Here is a 16,007-nt window from a genome sequence, read left to right on the forward strand (position 1 = left end):
GAGCAGCAGTGTGAGCCAGGCTGTGCTCAGCTCCTGCTGGCAGGCAGTAGCCAGCAGTGTGGGTTGGAGAGGATCACCTGCACCCTCAGTGTGTGTCAGGCAGTCCAGAGTAGCATTCTGGGTGCTGGAGCAGCTGCAGGGCCCATTCCCAAGCCATGTCTGAGCAGATCGCTGACCCTTTGGCTCCTGTAGGACAGGTGTGTGCTGGATTCTTTTGCTGGCTGGTCTGTGCTTTGTACATCCATCTGTCAGGAGGGACTTTTGCCCCCAAAACAAGTCCCCAGAGTCCCTGCTGTGGGTCAGTGTTTGCTGGTCATCAGCCTTATAACGATGCCGAGCGCGAGGACAGTGACGGCTGCAGCTGCTGCCAGCACACGCCGCAGGATCAGCGTCTTGGTGACCACAGCAGTGGCTGGAGAGAAGGTGGCAGACTTGGCATCCTGGGGGTCCAGTTGGTACGTTGGTCCTTCCATCCTGGTGATGCCTGTGAGCACGACGCTGTTCTGTGCATCCACTCCCGCTGCAAGGACAATGGGGCAGCGTCACGAGGGGTTTGAGGAGTTTCTTGGGGGGGTTTGTCAAAGGGCTGAAAGCACATTATGAGCAGTCCAGAGTGTGGAGACCTCCAGCTCTCAACAGATTCAGGGGGAACCTGATGTCTGTAAGGTGAGAATTGTCCAAGGTGTCCCACCCGTCCAGGTAATCCCCACGACACCCAGAGCCCACCCCTATAATTACTGTTCTCCCAGTATCTGAGGGCATCCCCAGCACTATGCTGCACCCTGCTTTTGTGGGCTCATTCCTGGCTTATGTGAATCCTTGGGGACCTTTCCTGGTCCTGAACCACCACTGCATGCCGTGCCCAGCTCCCCACCCTGCCGTGCCCAGCTCCTGGCCATACCGACGCACCCCTGCACCACTGTGGCAAGGGGGTAAGTGTGGGGCAGGGGGTCTGGCCCCACATCTGAGGGAAGTGCCTTGCAGGAGGGTTCAGGGTCCAGATTTGTCTCCTCTGGTGGTGGCTGGGTCACTCCTGCGCGGCGCTGAGCCTGGGGAGGGAACACGCTGGGTTTAGTCAGTGGTGCAGGGAATCCCCACTGGGCAAAGCCAGTGTGTCACTTCTCATGGGGCACAAGGTGTTGCTCAGGAGTGCAGGGTTGAGGTAGCCTGGATCACCCCATCTGCTCTGTGCTTCATGTCCCCACCCAAGGGTGGCACCAGGGCAGAGAGAAACTTTTTGCGTGCGTGTGCAGGAGGGAGCTGAGCACAGGGATGTGGTTGTGGGAGCACTGGGTTTTACTGGGGGCACTGGAGGACAGAGTTGGCTGTGAGATTGAGCCCATGCTCCTGTGTCATCCCATGGCAATCCCAGCCAAGGCACTAAGGATCTTCCCTCTGGCAGGGCATGGTGCTGTGGGTGCTTGGGTTACCTCCTCGGCTGCCTTGGTCCAGTCCATGCGGGAGATGTAGGTGATGAAGCAGGTGCAGAGGATGAAGACCGAGGCGAGCATGCTGAGCCACAGACCTGCAGCAGGACACACCAGAGGGAGCTGGGGCAAACCCAACTGAGAGGGCATCCCAGGACATCAGGCCAAGAAAGGAGATGTCACCAAGGTCAGCAGGGACATGGGGATAGGGTGGTCATGGGTGCCTGTCACAACTGGAAGCAATTACTCCTTCCCAGCATGAGTAAAAGCTCCCAGTAGTTGCAAGAGCCTTCCCAGTGTGCCCCCAGGGAGGGCAGAGCCAGGCACGAGGGTCATGGAGAGCCATCAGTGGAGCTGGGGGGAGCTGATCTGCCCACAGGAGGTTTGGGGGTGTGCAGAGCTGTGTGCCCAGGGGTCAGTACCTATGACGCCGATCTTGGCCACGAAGAGCAGCACACCTGTCAGGGGCATGCCCACGCCGTAGTAGCTCACAGCATTGAGGATGGCACCAAATTTCTGCTTGCCAATGCCTCTGAGCACCCCGCTGCAGGTACCCTGCCAGGAGAGGGAGAGGAGCTGGGGCAGGGAGAGCCACCGCAGCCGAATCCAGGGCTCTGCTGCTGCCTGGAGATGAACCAGCTCCCTGCTTCTGCCCATTATTTCTGTGTCTCTGCCCAGTCCTGTGGGTCACCATCTTTCGATGCACTTGGTGTTTCCTAAGGGATGATCCCAGGAACTCTGCAGGGTCCTGGCGCGGACACCAATGCTCACCCACAGCCCCAGGGACCCTCAGCCCACGATGCTGCTTCCCGGCACTGAGGTCCCCTATGGAAAATAGCAGCATTCCCTGGGACTTACACACATGGCTTCAAACAAGTGGAAGACCACGTAGACAGGGATGACCCATGCCACCAACTCAACAATCTCCCTAAGGACAGAGAAAAGCCAACAATCACTTTTGGGAACTGATCTCCACACACTGAAGCCAGGAGCTGGGGGCACTCACTTGTCCTGGGTGAAGATGTATCCCAGCACATTCCTTGCAGAGGCTAAAATGACCCCCATGATTATGCAGAAAGCCCCTGGAAACAGAGCAAAGTGCTCAGTCCAGCCTGGCTGAGATGGAGAGCTTGGGAGCAGCCAAAGGGAGAGAGCAGGGGGAGAAGAAGATTGCAGAGGACTGCAAATGCTCCCTGCTCCTGGAAGGGAGAGGCTTCCCAGCATCATGTGGTGGACTGACCTGTGCAGAGCAGGCTGGTGGAGGAGGATCTCTTGGCCGTCTCGGCGTCGCCGGCACCCAGTGCATTCCCCACCTGCACACTGGCAGCTGTGCCAAGCCCCAGGGGAATCTGCAACCACAGGGCTGAGGCTCATGAGTGTGTTCAGGTAAAGGGACCATGGCAGAGACAGTGGAATAACCACATGGCAGAGAGGGGGATGGAGTTAAGGTTTGATTTCAAGTGTCTCCATAGGAGGGAGAGGCAGGAGCAGGGAGAAGTTTAAGTGCAGAGAGGGAAGATGGAGATTTACTGGAGCTGATTTTTGGTGGGTGTCAGTCCTGGGATGGTCCCCATGAAGCCCTGTTCTGAAGTAATAACCCCAGCCCTTACCATGAAAGCAACAACAGACACCTCATAGATGATGGACTGGGCAGAGAGCTCGACGACACTCAGCAGGCCTGGGGGAGAGAAAAGGGTCAACACTGGCTGTGGGTGCCTAGGGAAGAGCTGCTCAGGGTCAAACCTCGCCATGTCCTTGCAGCTTCTCTCTCCACTGACCTATCAAGAAGCTCCCAATCTCGTAGGTCCACCACTCAATGCACATCATGAGCATGCTGGGGATAGCCAAGGATGTGAAGCTGTCCCACTCCAGCAGGCACTCTTTGGACCAGCCTATGGAGAGAAGAAACATCTGATGGATGACCAGAGTGGATGTGTGTTACATCACAGAGAGCACCCAAGGCAGCCAGAGGTGCTGCTCCTGTTTGCAGTCACTGAAGCAACTCTGCTCAGCTCCACAGCACCTCCAGCAGCAGAGTGTGCACCTACATGCTCTCTGATGGTGTCCCCTGTGCCACAGAGCAGGGTAACCCTCAGCTCATCCCTCCCGGAACAGAGTGTCTCAGGACAACCTCGTGCTTACGTCTGCGCTCATCCGGCTTTGGGGCTGATCCCCACAAAGCCTCAGCAGAAAGTTTCATTTCTCCAGAATTAATGTTTACAGCCCAGCACAGAGCTCTGCCAGCACTCACGCATGACATGCTGCCACCCAAGCAGCACTGTTGTACCTGGGGTGCACCAGGCTGGGGTTAATATTTCACTCTCAGGACAAACAGATTTTGTCGTCTATCCAGGACACTTCCACCAGGTGGTGGAAGTTTTATGGACACTGGAGTAAAGCAGGAAGCAGAGGGAACAAGGGAAATGCCCTTACCTCCCCAGGTCTTCACGTGGAGTTTCTTGCCTATGATGTACAGGAACAAGAAAATGGTCTGTGAATACTGAGCAGTGGTGTTGGCCCAGGCAGAGCCCCTGCAGAGGAAGTGAGAAAGGTAATCGTCATCACCCATGGCCTCAGGGTGCTGGAGCGTGATGTCCCCCCGTGCCCCTGTGAGCACTGGATGCTCAGTGTTGGCCCCTGAGAATCCCCAAGTGCCATGTTTTCCCCTCCATGGGACACAGGTGCTACTCACGTGATGCCCAAGTGGAACACATAGAGGAAGACATAGTTTGCTATCACGTTGACGATGTTGCCGATGACTCCACTCAGCACCAGTGGCCACATGATCATCTGAAAAGAGGAGGAGATGGGAACACTGTGCCTTCACAAAGACTTCAGGAGGGAGGTGTGATGATCCACACCAGCCCCATGCTCAGCACCTTTCCCAGCCAAAAAGTAAACTTCAGGTGATGTCATCTGCTTGGAAAATGTTGAAGGTAAATCCCTGATGTGGGAAGGTATGAAGGGAGGTCCATCAGGCAGATTGGATACATCTGCTGTGAGATGGTGTGACCTACAGAATCTGTTCTGGGGCACCTAGGTGGTGGTGGGCACAAATGCTGCCTCATCACCAGGAATGGCAAGCATGGAAACCCTGGGTGCATGGTGGAAGGGACCCCTGAGCCAGGGCTGACCCTCAGTGGGTGTGATGTCCTCAGGATGTACCTGGTTCTGCAGGTATCTTGTCTCCAGATTATAGAGAAAAACTGCCTGCAAAGGAAATTGGTGGATGAGCTGAGCCAGTGCTGAGCAGCAGAAGCAGGATGGTCATCCAGGGTGCCCCAGGGACTCACCGGGAGAGAAGGGACAAATGCCATCACGTAGCGCTGGGTTAACCTGGGGGCACACAGAGTCAGGGTTAGGGAGGGGCATGGCCAGGACCACCTTCCTCTCAGCTCCACCATTCCAGGGAAGGGCCATGGGACCACCCGACCTGGAGACCTCGGGATCCTGCCGGATGAGGAGCATTAACTGCTCGATGTTGATGAGGACAGCGCAGCAGGGGAAGCAGCAGAGGAGGATGATGAGGGTGGCACGCTGCAGGATCACCCCCACACGCAGCAGGTTCTTGCTGCCATAGGTCTGGAGGAGAGAGGGCAGCGGTGAAGTCAAGAGGTGCTAAGGAGATGAGAACCCCACAGAGCATAGAATAGCCCTAACCACCCTGAGAACCGCCCGAGTGAAGTCAACTGGTGCTAGGGAGATGAGAACCCCACAGAGCATAGAGTAGCCCTAACCACCCTGAGAACCGCCCGGGAAGGATTTGGACCATCCCTGTTATGGGATTGTTACCTGGGGATAAGCTTCCCCAGCTCACAGGGGCAGCCAGGGCTCCATGTGGTGCCTGGGCATCACCAGCTGATGCTGGAAACCCCCATGTGTCTCCAGGACAAGTGCATGTCTTACCCACCTGTGATATCAAGGTGTCACAGGCTGAAGTCAATCCATAACCTACAGAGATGGCAGTAACATTTATAACCTGGCAACAGGAGTTAAAGAAACAAAGAAGGTGAGCATTAAGACTTTCAGGTGGGGAGAAGGGCTAAAAGGAAAAGTGGGAGTCTGAAATCTCCTCTGTCCTTTTCCGCTGCCATTCCCAGATCCCATCCCAGTGCCAGCAGAGGTGGTGGGGGAGCTTGTGCCCAGCATGGGGAATGCTTACAGCGATGGCCAGCGTGACAGAGGCCAGCTCCACCTTGCCCAGGTGGCCACAGAATATGGAGCTGACAAGGTGTATCAGGAAGATCAGCAGCTGGATCAGGATCTAAGCACAGAGAAGACAAGAGCAGCAAAGATCAGCGATGGAGGTGAGTGGGGGGGTCTCTGCTGTGGGAAATCCATCCTGCCAGGTCCTTACCAGTGGTCCTGCCAGCACCAGCAGCTTCTTTGAGTCCTCCCAGAAGTTGTCCGGGATCAGGCGCCGAATCCAGCGGCGTTTCTTCCCGGGGCTGCGGGCTGTGAGGTCGTGCTGGCCAGTGGCCATTGCCTCCCTGAAGCCATTCTCCTCGGGGACGTTCGCCGGCTTCATTCCGCCGCTCTGCCAGGGCAATGGAGAACCTCCTTCCTCTGCACTCTGTTAAACTGCCGTGGGGTCAGCAATGTGTAACCACTGCGGGGTGAAGTTCAGCTGGCAGCTGGGCTGGCCATGGGCAGCGTGGGCAGGGCATGGAGCCCTCAGAGGGTCCTGGCAGTGCAGAGGAGCTCAGACACACCATGCAAGGCACTTGGTGCCTGCCCTGAGCCATCCCAAATCCACCCTGCAAGCCCTCGTACCTCTCTCCTGCTCCACCACGGCTCCGCTGGCCGGAGAGCTGGAGGGTCCTCCTCCTCTTCCAGAGGCGATGGAGGATTCTTGGATCTGTGCAGACTCCAGTGAGCTGCTGCCAGCAGTGGTGGGGCCACTGCCTGTCTCAGCCCCTCTCATCACAGTGTGGTGGTGGCCAAGACAAGCCAGCCCTGTTGGCTCCAGCTGTGTTGGCTTTCACTGGCATCCATCCCTCAGGCCAAATATCGTGTCCTTGGCCCACCAGTGGGGAGCCAGGTGAAGAGGAGCTGCCACTGCAGAGCAGACCCTCTCCTGCACAGTGGGAGCTGGGCTGGGGTAGCTCAGGGAGCAGTGACACAGCTTCCTCCTCTCCCCAGGGTCCCATCCTAAACCTACCAGGAATCTGAGCTCTGCCACATCCTCACACATCTGGGCAGAGGCTGTTGGTGTTGGGGCACTTTCAAGCTTGTTTATGTCACATCTTATTGTTCACAGCACCCTGAGGCAGGAGAGTTTTGGAGGTGCCATGTATATGCTTTATGTTGCCCTGTCCAGTGTTTGAGCATGAGCCACATCAGTCTCTCAGCTGTAGGTAAGAGCCTGGGACAGGTCTGGAGGGACTCAGTGCAGGGGACAGGCAGTGATGGGGGGTTTGGCTTATGACTATGGCAGTTCTCTAATGGCAACACAACCACCCTCTTCCACAGTGCTCAACAGCAGTGCAGAAAGCAGCTGAGGAGCACAAACCCTGCTTTTGTACCTGAGAGCATTGTGATAACCCTGGACACAGAGCTGGTCCAAACCACAGGGCCAGGAGCCTGAGGTTCTGCTCTGTGTGTGTCGATCAGGCTGCACAAACCAGCCCCACATCTCTCCTCTAACAGCACAGCCATGCCAATGACCAGGGTCATGCTCACACCACATTAAACAGCCTAAGGTTTACTCAGAAAACTTTATTGTATCAAAATCCCACCTTACAAAAGTGCAAAGAAGAGTTGCTTTAGGCGCTGTGCCTGCCACGTCATGGGGAGAGCAGGGCCAGGGCCCAGCACCCAACGCCCCAGCAGCAGAGTCAGACACTTTCCAGCAAAATCCACCTTAACCTGTGCTGCTGCAGCAGCTGTGAGTGGGCTCTGCCATGCCAAGATGCTGGCACAGGCTGGTGCATGAGGAAATGTGCTGTGGACATCAGGAGCCTTGGCCATTAGCAAATAACATGAACAAATGTCCCCCAGGGAGCAGAACAGCAGCACAAGGACCCTGTGTCCTTCCTGGGTCAGCCCCAGGATACAGTCCCACCTATCATGAGTGACACCCTGGTGCAGTGCAGGAGAGGAACCAGCTCTCAAGCACCACTTTTTTTCCCAGATGCCACATCCTCACCCCCTTTAAGAACTCTGTGTGTGGGATAAAACATTGTGAGTCGACCAGAAACTGAGCAAAGGGACTTTTTGTAACGAAGTGAGGGGGAATTCCTTCCCCCACAGTCCTCCTGGGACATTGCCACGTGCCCTCCTGCTCTGTGCACAGTTGCCCAGTGTCACTGGCTCTAGCCATTGCCAGTCAGGAGCCTGACCAGGATGCCCACCAGCAGGACAGCGACGGCAGCGGCGGCAGCCCAGCACAGCACACGTGATCAGTGCCCTCCACGCCACAGTGGGAGAAGGGACAACAGGACACTCTTCTTCTGTGATGAGCTGGTGGTCTGGTTGCCTCTCACCCACCACGATATTTTCAGGCAGGGCTACAGTGTCCACGGTGTCTGTGTCGACGGAGGTGTAATCTGTGTGGCAGAGAGGTGAGTGCTGCAGGGAAGCTCATCTGCCAAAATCATGATCAGTGCCCTCCACGCCACAGTGGGAGAAGGGACAACAGGACACTCTTCTTCTGTGATGAGCTGGTGGTCTGGTTGCCTCTCACCCACCACGATATTTTCAGGCAGGGCTACAGTGTCCACGGTGTCTGTGTCGACGGAGGTGTAATCTGTGTGGCAGAGAGGTGAGTGCTGCAGGGAAGCTCATCTGCCAAAATCAGAAGCTTTGAGCTGCACTAGTGCCAGTCCTGAGGGTCCTTTCCCATGAGCTGGGGACACTGGGACATGCCACAGCAAAGTGGCAGCTGTTCCCAAGTGAGGCAGACATGGGCTGGCAGCCCAGGTATCTTGTACCCTGTTACTACGTGCAGGAGAAATGCCACAGCCCTGAGACCAGCACTGTGCTCTTTTTCCAGAAGCTTGCAGGACAGACATAGCTGCCATGACTGGGAATGTAAGGAAGGGTTGGGTGGAGAATTTGGGCCCAGTTACATACCTACAGCAGATGTTTTGTTATCAGCTGTGCCACTGGAGTTCATGTCTTCTGGTTGTTCTTTCATTCCAGCTCGGACTTGAGCCTAAAAACACAGGGAAAAGTTGCTCTTCTCAGGGCAAGAGTGTCCTGCCCAGCCCAGAAAACCCTCCACTCTCCCAAGACAAGCACGCTCTGCACCAAATTGCTCCTCCACTACAGGAGGACAGATCCCAGTTCACTTCTGCCTCTTCCCAGAAGGCTGTGGCATTGTACTGGGACAGGAACTCACCCAGCACCTTTCAAGATTTACCAGAAAGAAACACAAGTCTCACCTCTTCTGCAGCTTTCTTCCAATCCATGCGGATGACAAAAGCCAAGAAGGAAAGAGCTTGCACAGAGATGCAAATGATCATCCCAACCCACAGACCTGCAGCGATGGGAAGTTACTTCAGGGAGGTCTTAAGGAAAACCTGCCTTTGCCAGTCACTGCCAAAGTGCCCAGGAACTTCAGTGGGTCAGAGCATTGCCCCATGTCCAATCCAGTCTTGATGGGAGAGGAGAGTAAGTCTGGATTTACTAGGACATCTCAGCCCCCATTGATGAGTCTACTCAGCGCCTGCCCCAAACACATCAGTGTGCAATTCATCCCCACTGATTCAAAGGAAGATCCAAGCATGAGTTCCAGGGCTGAGCCTCTGCTCAAGGCACAGGGTTTGGCAGCTCATACAGTGCCAGGTGGAGGACACACATACCTAAGACCCCCATCTTGGCTGCAAACATCAGGGAGATGCCAATGGGCAGGCCGATGGTGTAGTATCCGATGGCGTTGGCGATGGCACCCAACTTCTGCTTCCCCGTGCCCCGCAGCACACCCCCACAGGTGGCCTAAGGAGGGAGGGCACAGGGATCACTGCCAGGTACCACCACAGGAGCTCTGGGGCACGGCACAGCCCTGGGAACAGGGGAATCCATCGCACTGTCCCATGAAGCCAAGAGGGACCAAAGCCACGTCTTGGAGCACATGGTGTGGGGCTCCAGCTGCCCACCCAGACTGCCTGGGTCCCTCTCCCCAGGATGTGACAGGAGCAAACAGGCCAAAATGACTATTTAATGAGTATGCTGGGAGCACCTGCTATCTGTCAAGACCCAGCTGTTCAAAAATCTGCAGCCTTGCCAGGGGAAAAGAGGAGGTTGTTTGCAGCAATGCCAAGGGGCAACTGCAAGCACAGGGGACACTGAGGTGCTACAGGTAGCACAAGCTGCTGCTTTGACAGTTTGTCAGTTTGCTTCTCTGTATCAGTTTTATAGGCAGCTTTGCACCCTCCATGGCACCCCAAAGTGCAGAGAGGAATCACTTCACGTGCTGCAATACTCACTGCTGTTGCATCAAGCAAGTGGAACGGACCAAAGATGAGCATCACTTTGGACACCAAGTGAACGATCTCCCTGTTGGGAAGATGCATGGTCGGATCAGGGGAAGCAGCACCACCTGGTCCCAAGGGACTTTGGTTCTCACATATCACCCTCAGTCAGCTGCAAAAGCTGATTCCAGTTCCCTGATCCCAGCCTGCTACCATGGTAGTGTCCCAGTGTCACCAGCATCTGTGCTGCCCAGTAACACTAGGCAACGGGGAGGAACCTTTGGGGAACATGTTTTCCAGATGGAGGTTTATGAACTCTTATCTCTCAGCAGTTCCTGGGATATAAATTGTACCCTCCAAGAAGGTAATAATACTCAAGAGAAAGCTGTTGACCCACTTGTCATTGGTGAAGATGTATCCCACCACATCCTTTAGGCTTGCCAGTAACGTTGCAACCACCACAGCAAAAACTCCTGAAAGAAAAAGAAAGAGTCAAACTGATTCAAGGGCAGCATGTTCTGCTCCTGACCCAGGCCCAGACCTTGGGGACTGGACTTGGCTGACCTCCAAGTGATACTGCAGCAGAGAACAAGTCTGTTTTCCTTACTCTCTCCCCAAATACTCCCTCTATCTTCTGGAGTGGGAGGACAGAATGCTAAATTGCATTTATAACTATCAAAGCCTTTGCACCAGGCTCATAACAGAAAAGAGCAGCCAGAGCCTCACCTTGCCCAAAGAAAGGGCCCAAACAGGTGGGTTTGGGTGGCCAGGAGGGGTCCCCAACCCTCTGAGAGGGGAACTGAGCCATTTGCTGATAAGTGCTTATTATTTTGCCCTGCAGGACCTGGGCTGACCTGTGCACAGCAGTGCAGTGATGCAGGAGGTCTTGGCTTGCACCACATCCCCCGATCCCAAGGCATTCCCCACTCTGACACTCGCAGCCACGCTGATGCCCAGAGGCACCTGAGTAGCAGGAGACAAGAAGAGGTGAGTGGTGCAGTGACAACAGAGCCTGCAGCAATTTGCTTCTTCCCCAGTGGTGAATTTGGGGTAAACTGGCATTGCTGCAGTAAAGGCATTTTCCATCTGCAGCACAACCTGGATGTGCAGCTGCACAGCAGGGCTGAGAGGCATCACCTGCCTGGTACCAACCCCTGCTTCCCACCCCAGCGCTGATCCACAGGCTTCTCCCAGGCAGTTTGGGGTTTCATACACCCAACCCTTACCATGTATGCAGCACAAGCGAGCTCATAGATGACAGATTGTGCACCAAGCTCCACCACACTGAGCAGCCCTGGAAAAGATTCATCACCCCCTTCATTTGCTGACAAGGAGGCAGCAACTACAGGGTTCCCATGGAATAGATGGGAACATCTGCAGTGTCCTGCAGACCCAACTCTGTTGGGAAGGAGACTGCTGGCAGGACATGCTCAAGCCACCAGAGCAGGCACTGATGGAAGGTGATCTGTTGAACTAGAGGAAAAAGAGGATTTGGACTCACCAGCCAAGAAGCTCCCAATCTCAAAGGTCCACCACTCAATACACATCATGACCATGCTAGGCACTGCCAGCCAGGTGAAAGAGCCCCAGTCCAGGAGACAGTCCCTGCTCCAACCTGCAACAAGGTGAAGCAAAATTAACATGTGTTCTCCCTCTCCACCCCCAAAGGGGAACCATATGGCCCTCTGGTCACTCTCTGAGGACAACCACCACCACAGCTCAGAGGACATACATCTGGGATTGCTGCTGTGCCATGCTGTGTTCCTGAGACAGGATATTCAACAAGAATGCCTTTAGAGCTACAGTAGAGGCCTTGAGGACATGGCTACAGCATCTTCCCACCATGAAGGGATGGCAATCTCTTTGTCAGGTGCTGGTGACAGTGGCAAATTCCCAGGGAAAGACACTGGTATTCTGAAAGATTATTCTATAACAGTACCTCCCCAGGTCTTCACATGGATCTTCTTCCACCACACATAAAGGATGAGGAGAATGGTCTCAGTGTACTGAGAAACAGTGTTAGCCCAGGCAGAGCCCCTGGGGAGAGAGACAGGCAGGTTACGAGTGACATCCTCCTCAACCTCATCAGCTACAGCAGGAGAGCACCCAAATAAGCCTTGGGGCAGATCCCTCCGGCCTCACCTTTGCAGGCTGGTTGTCTGGGGCAGGAGGTGGTAGAACTGGGCACCCAGGACACCACCCCCAGCCCTGAGCAAACCCAGGGAGAGGCTGTCACCACCTCTGCTCACACTTACACCATGCCCAGCTTCAGTGCATAAAGGAAGAAGGCGTTCATGGCCACGTTGAGGATGTTGGCTGCAATCCCAGTCAACACTTGAGGCATAATGATCGCCTGGAAGCCAAGGAGGAACTTGGGACTTTGCTTTCCCAGTGCTGCCCAAGCCCCATCACAAGGAACACAAGGGAAACTCTCATCCATGCTCAAGGAGGAAGCCAAGAAGGGAGCTCCTGTTCCTGGTAAGGCTGGGTTTAATGCACAGACCAGAAGTGGCTAGTAATACAATACCTGACTTAGTAAATATCTTGTCAGCAGCTGGTACAGAAATGCAGCCTGCAAAAGTCAGGATTCAGTTCATCAGCACCACAGTTCAGCATTCAGTCCCCACACTGCCCTTTTGGGGTGCCCCACTCCAGCTGAAGCATGGCACCTGCCAGCACTGCCTGCACCCAAGGCCAAGGGTAATACAAGGCACCTCCCCTCCCATTCCCACTGGCAAGAGATCAGTCCTCAAATGAGAAATCTCCTATGCTTCCTCATCAGCCTGGAAAGCTTGTAAAGCTGAGAAGAAAGCATAAACCTACCAGACCCTTATTCTGCAGTGGTACTGCTCTCTGCCTTAGAGGAGTCAGAGTAACTAGCCAGAGCCCAGCAGCTCTGTGTGTGTGAACAGCAAGCTTATCTTGGAGCTACGAGTGAGCCTGGAGTCCATTGCCAGTTACATGCCAGGCAAAGATATGGCTGTAGCAGGAAGATGAGAGACCCCATGTGTGCTGGTCCAGCAGCTGCTGGCCAATGCACATCTGGTAAGGCACAAGATCAAGGAGCACATTGTAAAACCCTAAACCTGCCCTCTGAGCCACACAGCAAAGGCCCTCCCTCCTTTCCCTGATGTTACTAAGGGATACAGAGCCTCAAACAGCTTTAGCAGTCACTTACAGGAAGTGCTGGAATAAAGATCATCACGTAGACCTGAGTTAACCTGGAAAGAGAGTTGTTTCCCCAGTTAATGATACAGCAAAGCAAGAGCCAAGCCAAACAGTGTTGCACTCAAGCTCCAGAGAGCCTTGATTTCAACACTACATGGCAACCCACCCACAGGCAGAAGACTGATCCAGAAGGGCTGGATCTCATCCCTGACCTGGAGACCTCGGGGTCCTGTCGGATGAGCAGGAGGATCTGCTCAGTGTTGACGAAGAGTGCCCAGCAAGGGAAGCAGCACAGCAGCAGGATGAGGATGCCTCTCTGCAGGATGGTGCCCACCTGCTTCACATTCTTGCTGCCATACGTCTGAGTCAGGAGAGAGGACAGAGGTGAGTGATACAGGGAGCCAAAGGATCTGGGAAAACGCTCAGGGCAACAAGAGGCTGATTAAATTTCCCATGCCCTGCAGCAGTTAATGCCAGGCTGGTTGGGTATAACTTGCTCTCAGGCAGATTGCACATCCCTTTGGGATCTGGGCATGACTCAGGACTCCTCGGAGGGAGCTGTACAGAGTGAGCAGACTTCAGCCAGGGCACCTGTAGCCTCATGCTGCCTAGAAAGTGCCATCCTCCTGCCCTTTGTGCCCACATCACACTGCACAGGAGGTGAGACAGCAACAGGCAAACCCTGTCAGACAGGAAAGGGGGAGCTGCTACTGACCTGGGTCATCAACGTGTCACATGCTGAGGCTAAACCAGAACCGATGGAGATGCCTGTCACGTTGATCACCTGGAGGAGAGACAGGGAACCTGGCCCAGAGCACTGTGTTCCACCCAGCTGGGTGGGGAGACAGTTCTGCTACAAGTTTTTGGGAAGTTTCCAGCCCTTTTCTATTTCTCAGAATAACACAATCTTGTTAGCTAAATAGCCTCTTCTTCCCTCTGGTGGAGAAAAAGACCCTCTAGCAAGGGATAAGCACCTCAAGGACCACAAACAGTGCTGCTCCTGGCCATGTGCCCAGGTTCAGAGAGATGGTCAGAGGCTCCAGGTACTGGCCTTGCACTGGCACAGGCACTGCCTGCTCAGCTGCCCTGCCCTGCCTGTGCCCAGGGCAAAAGAACTGTTTGGTGATGTCTGCATTGCATCAGGCTGTGCTGACACACAGGGCCCTCACATGTACGTTTCTACAGCTTTGGGGGGTTTTTTCTTCTTTTTTTTGGTAATACATAATTTGTGTGTCTTCAATCCAAGGGGATTGGGAGTGATACATACGGACACAGCCAGTGTCACAGCATCCAGCTCAGCTTTCCCCAGGTGGCCACAGAAGATGGAGCTGACCACACTGATCAGGAATCCCAGCAGCTGGGCAACGAACTAGGATAAGAGAAGGAGGAGATGGTAAGATGAGGACCTGTTAGGGCTTGAGGAACACCACCCCTCCCACAGGAGTTGGACTATAAATAGTTAGGTTTCCTGGTGTTTCTGTCTAGGCCTCAAGGCCAGGGCTTTGCTGTCCTGGGAACCTGTCCCTGCTTGCCAACACTGCTGGGGCAGAGGAGGCAGCTCCAGAACTCACACAGGCTCTCAGTGGCTTTGTCTTTCAAAGCAAACCTCTACCTGCCCTGTGGTATTTTGGTGTTACACAGCTGATCTGCCAGATGACCTCATTTTCGTGAGGCTTAACAGCTTCACTAGAAATCCTCTTTCCCAGGATGAAGAATGCATAGAGAAGAAAAATAAAACATCCCCAATGCCTTTCCACACTTGCGTGCATCTGTGGAAAACTCTCCTCCCAAACCACAACATCCTCTCCTCCTGGAGTAACACCAAGTCCAGTCTGTGTATTCCTTGCCAGGGCCTACAGCAATGTGTAACGATGTTGCAGCAGAGATTGCACTCCAGACCTCATTTTCCCTTGGCAAGAGGACATCCCCTCTACAGGCATCCAGGGCACAGAGTCGTGGCACAGCTCAAACAGATGGTAGAAGTTAGAGAGGTTTATACCCACTGAAGGGTGGGCACAGCTGGGAACCATGCCCAAGATCTGCTTGTGCTCCTTCCCACCCAGCAGCTGGCACACCAAGAGCCCAGAACTGCTAAAGAAACAACTCTGCAGGGTCAGAGGAAGAGCAGAACAACCCCTTCCCCTCTGCAGACCTCCCACCACTGCCTGCAGATGCAGTCCTGCTGCCAGGCCTCATGTTTGACCTGCTGCTGTGAGTAATCCCTGCAGGAAGGGTCTGGTCTGTACCTCCAGAGTCATCCCAGGGCAGGGTTTGACACAGAATGACTATTCACCAGCAGCAGCTGCAGGTTTGGGTTTGAGGTTATCTGTGCACATGGAGGAGCAGGCTGTGCTGTAGGTGGCACGGTTGAGTGGACTGAGGGGGCTTGATTCGTTTAGGTACAGGAACTGAAACTAGTCTATACTTCCCTGCTGCCTGATCACAGCGGGACAGTGCTTTGATGTCAGGAAGGGTGTCTGAGAAGTTTAACAGTTGCTATTTATTCTACCAGATGAAGTAGAATATTCAAAGCACAAAACTTCATGCACAGTGGATTTAGACAAAGGCTGTGTTGCATGTCTTCCTTGGCAGAAGCTTCTGCAAAACGTGCTCAGTGCTGTCTGTGCCGGTGACCTAAGAGTGCATCTCCCTCCAAAGGATGCATCTCCTTCCAGACCAACGGCAATCCCAGCCCGGGGAGGATTTCAGGACAGCGAGCCAAAAGGTACCTTTGCACCCAGAGCTTGGGGAAGGGCTGGCCAAGGTGCTGGCACTAAGCAAAGCCACTCGCTTGTCACCTAAGGCAATACGTGGCACGGACAGGACTCCAACCCGGTTTCACAGAGCAGGTTAACAACTTCTCCCCCTCCCCTAGCTCACCGCTCCCCTTCCCAAGCGGCGCTGCGGGGGCAGCACGGACCACGCTGGGCAGCGACAGGAGCTCGTGGGGCAAAGCAGCAGCATCCTGGCGGTGTAGGGGGTGGTTTAACCCTGGCTG

The 16,007-nt window shown here is 54.6% G+C and overlaps 2 protein-coding genes across 2 annotated transcripts; both read right to left on the reverse strand.

The window, feature by feature from the left end:
• Positions 1-299: 299 nt before the first annotated feature.
• Positions 300-5,955, reverse strand: LOC103800207 (multidrug and toxin extrusion protein 1-like). Its single transcript, XM_009072577.1, has 17 exons — positions 5,785-5,955; positions 5,590-5,691; positions 5,338-5,406; positions 4,861-5,009; positions 4,721-4,763; positions 4,593-4,637; positions 4,120-4,217; positions 3,861-3,958; positions 3,206-3,319; positions 3,038-3,105; positions 2,668-2,776; positions 2,434-2,509; positions 2,286-2,355; positions 1,850-1,982; positions 1,431-1,525; positions 902-1,049; positions 300-520 (listed from the first exon to the last, which is right to left on the reverse strand). Exons 1-17 carry the CDS (start codon positions 5,953-5,955, stop codon positions 300-302), a joined length of 1,809 nt encoding a protein of 602 aa, XP_009070825.1.
• Positions 5,956-7,936: 1,981 nt separating this feature from the next.
• LOC103800208 (multidrug and toxin extrusion protein 2-like) lies at positions 7,937-14,378 on the reverse strand (the record flags this gene model as incomplete). Its single annotated transcript, XM_009072578.1, has 16 exons — positions 7,937-8,175; positions 8,502-8,583; positions 8,813-8,907; positions 9,233-9,365; positions 9,857-9,926; positions 10,239-10,314; positions 10,696-10,804; positions 11,068-11,135; positions 11,343-11,456; positions 11,781-11,878; positions 12,097-12,194; positions 12,369-12,413; positions 13,020-13,062; positions 13,222-13,370; positions 13,725-13,793; positions 14,277-14,378. Coding segments are annotated over 16 exons (1,590 nt in total), but the record flags the coding sequence as incomplete, so codon positions are not given.
• Positions 14,379-16,007: the final 1,629 nt, after the last annotated feature.

Source organism: Acanthisitta chloris, unplaced genomic scaffold, assembly GCF_000695815.1.
Source record: "Acanthisitta chloris isolate BGI_N310 unplaced genomic scaffold, ASM69581v1 scaffold10714, whole genome shotgun sequence".
Classification (NCBI taxonomy): Eukaryota; Metazoa; Chordata; class Aves; order Passeriformes; family Acanthisittidae; genus Acanthisitta; species Acanthisitta chloris.

Bases quoted from the DNA above. Each gene is read 5' to 3' on its own strand.
- LOC103800207 (XM_009072577.1), bottom strand. From the start codon at position 5,955: ATGAAGCCGGCGAACGTCCCCGAGGAGAATGGCTTCAGGGAGGCAATG. The intron at 3,959-4,119 runs GTGAGTAGCACC...CTTCCTCTGCAG, and splicing joins GTGTTCCACTTGGGCATCAC to GGGCTCTGCCTGGGCCAACA. The intron at 1,050-1,430 runs GTAACCCAAGCA...TTCCCTCCCCAG, and splicing joins GGACCAAGGCAGCCGAGGAG to GCTCAGCGCCGCGCAGGAGT.